This window comes from Anomaloglossus baeobatrachus, chromosome 7, assembly GCF_048569485.1.
Source record: "Anomaloglossus baeobatrachus isolate aAnoBae1 chromosome 7, aAnoBae1.hap1, whole genome shotgun sequence".
Classification (NCBI taxonomy): domain Eukaryota; kingdom Metazoa; phylum Chordata; class Amphibia; order Anura; family Aromobatidae; genus Anomaloglossus; species Anomaloglossus baeobatrachus.
Window position 1 is genome coordinate 300,658,085 of NC_134359.1, and position 10,401 is coordinate 300,668,485.

General features: G+C 52.2%; 1 protein-coding gene across 1 annotated transcript; it reads right to left on the minus strand.

Moving 5' to 3' along the window:
* Window positions 1–6,557: 6,557 nt before the first annotated feature.
* On the minus strand, window positions 6,558–10,099 carry CDIPT (CDP-diacylglycerol--inositol 3-phosphatidyltransferase). The gene is made up of 6 exons (XM_075319605.1): window positions 9,993–10,099; window positions 8,608–8,742; window positions 8,364–8,517; window positions 8,205–8,286; window positions 8,047–8,128; window positions 6,558–7,952 (listed from the first exon to the last, which is right to left on the minus strand). The coding sequence occupies exons 1-6, from the start codon at window positions 10,033–10,035 to the stop codon at window positions 7,795–7,797; spliced, it is 654 nt and encodes a 217-aa protein (XP_075175720.1). The 5' UTR covers window positions 10,036–10,099; the 3' UTR covers window positions 6,558–7,794.
* Window positions 10,100–10,401: the final 302 nt, after the last annotated feature.

The window sequence follows — 10,401 nt, forward strand, 5'->3', positions numbered from 1 at the left end:
GTCAGATGTACGAGCCCTTAGGCTAAGAACGCACTTTGCGTTCTATTCCGCAGCGTGTAAGTCACTGCGTGTGCGTCTCAGAACGCAGCTGAGAAAGCTGCGCTCTGAGACGCATTCGGCAGAACGCAACGTGCGCACATTCCTGGTGAGAATTCATGCGTGCTGGATACTTTCTCTGCCATAGACAGAATGGGAAAAGCATCCAGAACGCACATTTTTCACAGAACGCACCCACTCGGCTCTGCAGTATCCCCATAGACTTTCTGCACAGCCGAGTGGGACAGCACTGTCACTGTCATGGCTGGCTGCGGACAGTGCTGCACGATCAGAATGAACTCGGATGAACTTCACCCGATTTCATTGTGATCACGCGGCTGTGTGCGTGTGCCGCGGCTTGATTTGCGGTCACATGTGAAGGACTCACCTGTGATCACAAATACCCTGAGTGACTGCAGTGAGCCGTGCGATCAGCTGTGCTTTCACTCAGGTTACTCGCGGCCACAGCTGCAGTCCTCAACCGGAGAGCAGTGGCCGCGAGTAACTTCAGTGACAGCACAGCTGATCGCGCGACTCACTTCAGTTGCTGCGTGGCGCTGACAGGAGCGGCGGTGTACTACGGCCGCTCCTGTCACCTTCCGATGTAGCAGAGCTGGAAGCGTCGGGGGACCTTGTGTGGATTACGTCGGACCTGGAGGTGTTTTTGAGGGGTTAATAAAGTGGTGAAAGAGGGTGTTTTTTTGTCTTTCATTACAAATAAATGATTTTTTGGATGTGTGTTTATTTACTTTAACTTACAGGTTAATCATGGAAGGTATCTCGGGGAGACGCCTGACATGATTAACCTAGGACTTAGTGGCAGCTATGGGCTGCTGCCATTAACTCCTTATTACCCCGTTTGCCACCGCACCAGGGCAATTTGGGATGAGCCGGTAAAGTCCCGGGACTGTCGCATCTAATGCATGTGGCAATTCCGGGCGGCTGCTGGCTGATATTGTTAGGCTGGGGAGCTCCCCATAACGTGGAGCTTCCCATCCTGAGAATACCAGCCTTCAGCCGTGTGGCTTTACCCTGGCTGGTATCCAAATGGGGTGGGACCGCACGTAGTTTTTTTTTCATTTATTTATTTTACTGCTTGATATAGACCCGCCCACCGGCGGCTGTGATTGGTTGCAGTGAGACAGCTGTCACTCAGCATGGGGGCGTGTCTGACTGCAACCAATCATAGGCGCCGGTGGGCGGCGAAAGCAGGGAATACGTGATGGATTAATGAGCGGCCGGCATTTTCAAAAGAAGAAGCCGCCGGAGCAGTGTGAACGCCGTGCAGCGCCGCACCGGTGATCGTGGATCAGTGAGTATGAGAGAGGGGGTGGGAGGGAGAGACCGACGTGGACAGAGAGAGAGGTAGAGACAGAGAGAGAGAGAGACCGACCGACCGACAGACAGACCAACAGAGAGAGACCGAAAGAAGTGCCTTTGTTATGTTTAAAAAAACATGTGGATCGCAACAATAATGCAATGCAAGTGCACTACTTCACATTTTGGCAGCGATTTTCTACAACTCATTGATTTCAATGGGTTTAGAACGCACCCAAAATGGCAAAAACAACTGACATGCTGCTTCTTTGAACGCATGTTTTTTTCCCACAAAATATGCAAATTAAATGCAGCGTTTAGAAACGCAAAGTGCGGTCTGAAAATCCCCATTTTCCATAGACTTTGCTGGAAAATCAAAACGCATGCCTTTTGGCATGAAAAAGGCGCTTCTCAAAACGGACCTAAAAAGCACCTGAAACGCAAAGTGCGGTCTCAGCCTTATAGCATTCTAAAGCCGATAAACACATACGAGTTGCCCCCTCCCCATTATGTAGTAATGTCCCCCATCCTGGGATTTATGTTCTCCATCCTCCTATACAGGTTCCCCATCTTGGAATATATGCCCATCATCCTGGTAAATATGTCCCCATCCTGGTATTTGTTCCCATTCTGATTTGTGTGTCTCCCTCCTGGTATACATGATCCTCATCCTGGTATTTGTCCCCCTCCTGGTATACATGATACATCTTGTGCATCTTAATGCAGCAGCCACCTATCTGGCTAACCGCTACTCGGATGCCTCTGCTCTGTGCCAGTCATTGCAATGGCTGCCCATATATCACAGGATCCAATTCACACTGCTTGTTCTCACTCACAAAGCCCTCCACAGTGCGGCACCCCCTACATCTCCACCCCCCTCTCTGTCTATCACCACAAAGCTCTCCACAGTGCAGCACCCCCTACATCTCCACCCCCCTCTCTGTCTATCACCACGAAGCTCTCCACAGTGCAGCACCCCCTACATCTCCACCCCCCTCTCTGTCTATCACCCACAAAGCTCTCCACAGTGCAGCACCCCCTACATCTCCACCCTCCTCTGTCTATCACCCACAAAGCTCTCCACAGTGCAGCACCCCCTACATCTCCACCCCCCTCTCTGTCTATCACCACAAAGCTCTCCACAGTGCAGCACCCCCTACATCTCCACCCCCCTCTCTGTCTATCACCACAAAGCTCTCCACAGTGCGGCACCCCCTACATCTCCACCCCCCTCTCTGTCTATCACCACGAAGCTCTCCACAGTGCAGCACCCCCTACATCTCCACCCCCCTCTCTGTCTATCACCCACAAAGCTCTCCACAGTGCAGCACCCCCCCTACATCTCCACCCTCCTCTGTCTATCACCCACAAAGGTCTCCACAGTGCGGCACCCCCTACATCTCCACCCTCCTCTCTGTCTATCACCACAAAGCTCTCCAGTGTGGCACCCCCTACATCTCCACCCTCCTCTCTGTCTATCACCACAAAGCTCTCCACAGTGCGGCAGCCCCCTACACTCCACCCTCCTCTCTGTCTATCACCACAAAGCTCTCCACAGTGCGGCACCCCCCTACATCTCCACCCTCCTCTCTGTCTATCACCACAAAGCTCTCCACAGTGCGGCACCCCCCTACATCTCCACCCTCCTCTCTGTATATCACCACAAAGCTCTCCAGTGCGGCACCCCCCTACACTCCACCCTCCTCTCTGTCTATCACCACAAAGCTCTCCACAGTGCAGCACCCCCCTACATCTCCACCCTCCTCTCTGTCTATCACCACAAAGCTCTCCACAGTGCGGCACCCCCCTACATCTCCTCCCTCCTCTCTATCATCCCACCCGTTCTCTACGCCCTGCAAATGACTTTCGACTAACATCTACACTAATCCGAACCTCCCACTCCCGAATCCAAGACTTCTTCCGAGCTGCACCAATCCTCTGGAACGCTCTACCCCAAGAAGTTAGGACAAATCACACCTCACTCAGCTTCAGACGCTCCCTAAAAACGCATCTTTTTAGGGCAGCCTATCACACTCCCTAGCCAAACTAATTTCACCTAATCCCTCTACAACTTCTCACAACATAACCCCACGTCAAACTCCATCCCACCCAAATGCATCTCAAGGTTCTGGGCAACTGGTCCAGGAAGCCATTATCTGTCCCACATTTCCGTGAGATGGCTGGATTGTCATTGTAAATAAGCACTTGTACCTTGTCCCCCCATCTCATTGTAGATTGTAAGCTCTCACGAGCAGGGTTGCCATTTTTCCCTTTATATATTGTATCTTCTATAATTGTTACTTGTTTGTATATGTTTATGTATATGATATGTATATGAGTCTCCTGAGTTGTAAAGTGCTGCGGAATATGTTGGCGGTAGAAATAAAGATTATTATTATTATGTTCTTGGTATATATGTCCCCTTCCTGTCTCTAATGCAAGAAAAATACATTGTACTCACCCTCCCTGGCTCCCATGCCACACCGCGGCGTCCTCTGTAGCTAGCACACAGTGGCCGGCAGCTGACATTGGCATCCGTGCTATAGCGATGCATGATGTCACGGTCACGCACCGCACTCAATCACGGGGATGCCGATGTCAGTCACTGCAGCTGGCAGCTTGTATTGCAGTACAGGAACTCCCCGGGTCCCTGCATTTAAGCTAGATATGTGCCCTCGGGTGCACATCCCAGCTGAAGCAGGCACTAGTGGGTGCCCCACTCCCGGTCACGACCATGATCGCTCTACCTGTGCTGTGCAATGTTCCATAAAAGAAAAAAAAATCTGAAATAGAATAGTAAATTCTTTCCCTGGAGGACATTACATGGGCCTAGAATAGATATATTATGGATGGTGAACTCGCAGGAATGCCACCTCCTCTCTGGTGACCTCACAGGGCCACCGTATCCTCTCTAATGACCTTGCAGGGATGCAATCTCTTCTCTGGTTACCTCGCAGGGCCACCACATGCTCTCTGGTGACCTCGCAGGGCCACCACATGCTCTCTGGTGACCTCGCAGGGCCACCACATGCTCTCTGGTGACCTCGCAGGGCCATCACATGCTCTCTGGTGACCTCGCAGGGCCACCACATGCTCTCTGGTGACCTCGCAGGGCCACCACATGCTCTCTGGTGACCTCGCAGGGCCACCACATGCTCTCTGGTGACCTCGCAGGGCCACCACATGCTCTCTGGTGACCTTGCAGGGCCACCACATGCTCTCTGGTGACCTCGCAGGGCCACCACATGCTCTCTGGTGACCTCACATGCTCTCTGGTGACCTTGCAGGGCCACCACATGCTCTCTGGTGACCTCACAGGGCCACCACATGCTCTCTGGTGACCTCACATGCTCTCTGGTGACCTCGCAGGGCCACCACATGCTCTCTGGTGACCTCGCAGGGCCACCACATGCTCTCTGGTGACCTCGCAGGGCCACCACATGCTCTCTGGTGACCTCGCAGGGCCACCACATGCTCTCTGGTGACCTCGCAGGGCCACCACATGCTCTCTGGTGACCTTGCAGGGCCACCACATGCTCTCTGGTGACCTCGCAGGGCCACCACATGCTCTCTGGTGACCTCACATGCTCTCTGGTGACCTCGCAGGGCCACCACATGCTCTCTGGTGACCTCACAGGGCCACCACATGCTCTCTGGTGACCTTACAGGGCCACCACATGCTCTCTGGTGACCTCACATGCTCTCTGGTGACCTTGCAGGGCCACCACATGCTCTCTGGTGACCTCATATGCTCTCTGGTGACCTCGCAGGGCCACCACATGCTCTCTGGTGACCTTGCAGGGCCACCACATGCTCTCTGGTGACCTTGCAGGGCCACCACATGCTCTCTGGTGACCTTGCAGGGCCACCGTATCCTCTCCAATGACCTCACAGGGATGCTGCCTCCTCTCTGGTGACCTCACAGGGCCACCGTATCCATTCTGGTGACCTTGTGGGCTGCAGTCTCCTCCTCTCTGGTGACCTCGTGGGATGCGATCCACTAATGACATCAGGATTTCTTTTATGACCAAAGAGGAGAGGGTGGAGCTTTCAGTATCAGTATTACCGCCTATAGTGGAGGCCGCTGCTTCCTCTTCACCATCCTGGGTGGCACCTTCATGTCTAGACTCTGGTCACAGGAACTGGGAATATTAGGGTAAAATAGGAAGGCGGAGGAGCTTTCTTTGGGCTGTGTCCCTCTGTTGCTCCTCCAGGCAATGAGACAATCTGCTGTGAGTGACTTCTCTCTTCCTGTGCATCGCTTCTCATCATTCCCCATTAGGTATAAGCGGACCCATGGATGTTCAGGTTCAACCAAACTTTAGTTAAAAAGTTCGGTACCTGAACTTGACCCTCAACCAAACTTTTAACCCTCAGACAGACAATTGAGAAGTTCCAGGCTGTTGCTGACCAGCATATACTTATGGAGCCTTGTTCTCAAAAGGCTCTCAGAACGAGGCTCCATGGTATCCAACGGGCATTGAATTATGACAGAACTTTCAGGATTTTGTTTTTAATAAATTGGTGAACAAGGAATAGTGTTGGGGGGGAGGGGGTCTTTATTCAAATAAGTTATTTATTCCTGTGAGTGTGTTTTTTACATTACACTTCCTGGGTTAGTAATGGGGTGCCTGATAGACCCCTCTCCATTACTAACCCCTGGGCTTGATGCCAGCTGACATTACACAGCTGTCATCAACCACAAAAATATTACCCCGACTGCCACTGCACCACAGCAATCAGGAAGATGCGGGCAAAGCGCCAGAGATGTGCCACTTCTGGCCAGCTGCGGGCAGCTATTTTCACGCTGGGGAAGGCCAAATAACCATGGGCCTCCCCAGCCTGAGAATACTAGCCTCTAGTTGTCTGCTTTACCTTGGCTGGTTATATAAAATAGGGGAAGGGGATCCCACATCGTTTGTTTTATATTTTGTTCCCAGAATTATCCAGACATTTCCCCATGCCGAAAAGCTTGTTAATTGGCTGCAAACTTTCAACAATATTAACTCATCAGCCGAATTCGGACACGGACGTCCGTGAGTAGTAAGTGTTCAGGTCCGAGCAGTGAACAATAGGTGTCTGGTACAAACCTCTAGTAACTTTACTGTGCGGGATTACTCATCCCTATTCCCCATTGATCAGGAAGCAGCAGACGTTGGACCCCCGTCCTCTGAGCTCGTCGCAGAGACCCCAATACACACGTGTGATATCAGAATTCTTTATTATAATGTGCAGCGTGACAAGAGGAATGATACAGCGGATGCAGGGAGAGGGCGCGATGCTCTGCTACCGGAAGAGGCCGAAACACGGCACTACCACGACCATCCCCCGCTGACACCCGTACAGTACATGGCTCGCCAGCTCAGTGCCGCCGAATACTGAGGAAATTCACGGATCTGGTCCCATAAAATACAGGATAAAAATCTCAGCATCGTCGCTGCGTCCCGCCGGAATGTCGCCAGCACGGGATACACCAGCGCTAAAAAAGGAGTATTGATCTAAATACTTTCTCCTACTCAACACAAGTCACATCCAGAGCTGCATTCACAATTCTGCACTGTACAGAGCGTGCTCGGCTACAGTGCATTGTGGGTTACATAATATTTACAGTACAGTATTCACAGCTCAAGGTGCGGTGCATCACGGGGCTTCAGAGACTGACGATCAACAGTGGCAGGCAGCAGAATTGTGAATGCAGCTCCGGAGGACACAATGGCACCCGGATCCATACAATATAAGTAGAGATGAGCGCAGAGTTTTGCATCAAGACATTGCAGGGGGTCGAACAATCGCCATAGGAATGGCCCCGGACGCCGGCATTCAAGCAATGGTCAAGAAAAATTACATGGGTTACAAAACTGGACTCCGAGTGCGAATCTTTCATTGGTGCTTAGCTGCAATATCAGACACGGCCTGTGTACATGGGTGGCGCCCTTCCCTCTGTATCTAACCATGCACTGATGTTGCAGAGGGAATGGGGGCGAATCCCTGAGTCTTTTCTCTGCCGTCCCCCATTATCCTGTGCTGATCCCTTCTCTCCTCCATTACATACAATCTACAGAACTCCCCGACGAGGCGATGACCGGACGCACACGGCAGACCGGATACATCACCACCCGGGGGCTGCGGGAGGGGGACACAGGCCAATATTAAGAACAATTCAATGAAACGGAAGATTAAAATACAAAAAAAAATTAAATAAAAATTACAGTAAAAAGGTTCAGACAAATGAGGATCGGGACGAGGGGTCCACACAAACCACGAGCAGCGCCCCCGTACACAGCAGAGCAGGAGGGACTGTAATACCTGATGCCACCACCAGGCGGCGGTGACCTGGGCGGGGGGGGGGGGGGGGGGGGATAACCTGGTCCAGGCGGGGGAGGAGGGTCTGTGCGGACGATATAGACACTGAACGCTAATAAATTACTGCTCTCCCGCAACTTAATCCTTCACCTTCTTGGCCCGCTCGGCGCTGTCCAGGGCGGCCATGTTGCAGGAAGCCGTCACCAAGTGCAGGAGGCTGATAACAGATTTCACTAGAGACACCGGGCAGCAGAGCCAGACGACAAGGCGGAAGAGTCCGACGCCCCCCAGGGTCACTGTGATGAAAGGAGGGGGACAGACAGAAGTATAAAGCATCACCCCAAAATCACAGGTACAGACATGCAAAAAAAAACTGAGAACAGCGCCTACCTGCTGGCCCCTCGGAGAAGTGCAGCAGGTACAACATGCAGTAAAAGAGCTCGTTCCCGGCACACATGAAGAACAGGACAGGCTGCGAGAGAAACAAGTAAACATCAGTCACACAGGGACCGACCGCCGCCCCCCCGAATCTTACCCAGCGCCCCTACCCGGGAGGTGTAATACAGCCGCAGCACGGGGTTACCCGACAGGTCGATGCTCTTGTGACTGTCGCTGCCCTTCAGGATTGAGCTGGGGAGAATGAGAAAAGATAAGACGGCTGTAGTCCACCGGGGGGCGACAGTGAGCACGAGGGGGGGGGCAGATACCTGTGCAGGTGCAGCCAGTGACTGGCGATGTCCAGGCTCATGCTCAGCTGGAACAGCAGCGTGTAGTGCGGGTACAGCAGGGACAGGTTCACCAGCAGACACATGGTGGCGCAGCGGTCGGTCAGCATGTCCAGCATGGCGCCAAACTTAGTGCCTGGAGAAAACGAACAAGATGGATTTCTGCTCCTGACCGTGACCAGTCGTCAGTATTCAGCGGCCCTGACCCGTAACTCACTGGCCTCACCTTGGTTAAGCGCTCGAGCCGCATGTCCATCAAAGGCGTCCAGGAGACCACTGAGCAGATAGAAGGTGGAGGCCACCAGCGGGGCGCTCGGCATGAAATAGAAAGCAATGAAGGCAAAGACAATCCGGGCATAACCTGCAGAGGAGACGTCACAGTCAGAGCAGAAATCACAGAGCGACACCCCCTGGTGTAACGCACAAACAAGAATAGAGAATTGTTTTATGTCTACTCTAGAGCTGTGCTCACTATTCTGCTGGTGCAGTCACTGTGTACATTACATTACTGATCCTGAGTTACCTCCTGTATTATACTCCAGAGCTGCACTCACTATTCTGCTGGTGCAGTCGCTGTGTACATTACATTACATTACTGATCCTGAGTTACCTCCTGTATTATACCCCAGAGCTGCACTCACTATTCTGCTGGTGCAGTCACTGTGTACATACATACATTACTGATCCTGAGTTACCTCCTGTATTATACTCCAGAGCTGCACTCACTATTCTGCTGGTGCAGTCACTGTGTACATTACATTACTGATCCTGAGTTACCTCCTGCATTATACTCCAGAGCTGCACTCACTATTCTGCTGGTGCAGTCACTGTGTACATACATTACATTACTGATCCTGAGTTACCTCCTGCATTATACTCCAGAGCTGCACTCACTATTCTGCTGGTGCAGTCACTGTGTACACACATTACATTACTGATCCTGAGTTACCTCCTGTATTATGCTCCAGAGCTGCACTCACTATTCTGCTGGTGCAGTCACTGTGTACATACATACATTACTGATCCTCAGTTACCTCCTGTATTATACTCCAGAGCTGCACTCACTATTCTGCTGGTGCAGTCACTGTGTACATACATTACATTACTGATCCTGAGTTACCTCCTGTATTATACTCCAGAGCTGCACTCACTATTCTGCTGGTGCAGTCACTGTGTACATACATTACATTACTGATCCTGAGTTACCTCCTGTATTATACTCCAGAGCTGCACTCACTATTCTGCTGGTGCAGTCGCTGTGTGCATACATTACTGATCCTGTATTATACTCCAGAGCTGCACTCACTATTCTGCTGGTGCAGTCACTGTGTACATACATTACTGATCCTGAGTTACCTCCTGTATTATACTCCAGAGCTGCACTCACTATTCTGCTGGTGCAGTCACTGTGTACATACATTACTGATCCTGTATTATACTCCAGAGCTGCACTCACTGTTCTACCGGTGCAGTCGCTGTGTGTACACACCGGGTGTGAGCTCGGTATCTGCTATACTCTGGGGCTGATGCCCTTTCTGCTTCTTGTAATGACCCCTGCCCTGACTCCTGGGAGACCCCGCACACCCGGTAATCTCCGCTCCCGCTTCTCACCGATCAGGTTGGGCACAAACAGGAATATGTTCTCCTCCGCCATCTTGTTCCGTGACGTCACCGCCAGGACTTCGGCTCCTGACAACCAATACGGTACAAACGAGCGCAAGAGATAGAGCGTCCCCTGCAGGACCAACGAGAGGCGGGCGCTGGAGCAGAGCGTCTCCCCTCAGATGATAGAGAGCGGGCGGCAGGAAGGAGCGTCGCCTGCTGCAGTGTTACACTAACCTATGGAATCGGCAGCGTCACCTGGTGGAGAGAAGACTGCGCTACAGGGTCCTGCGGCAGCGGCGGTGACTGCAGCGGGGCTCAGTCCTCCCAGTAATGGCGGCCGCGGCTTCTTCTTGCTTTCCTCCTGTTCTTTATTGCCGCCTCTCAGTTCCAGCAGAGGACCGCTCTGTGTAATGTC

Excerpts from the sequence above, each read along its gene's own strand:
- CDIPT (XM_075319605.1), bottom strand. The coding sequence starts at position 10,035 with ATGGCGGAGGAGAACATATTCCTGTTTGTGCCCAACCTGATCG. Across the intron at positions 8,743-9,992 it reads GTTTGTGCCCAACCTGATCG|GTTATGCCCGGATTGTCTTT; the intron begins GTGAGAAGCGGG and ends TCTCCTCTGCAG. Across the intron at positions 7,953-8,046 it reads CTTCTCCGAGGGGCCAGCAG|TGACCCTGGGGGGCGTCGGA; the intron begins GTAGGCGCTGTT and ends CTTTCATCACAG.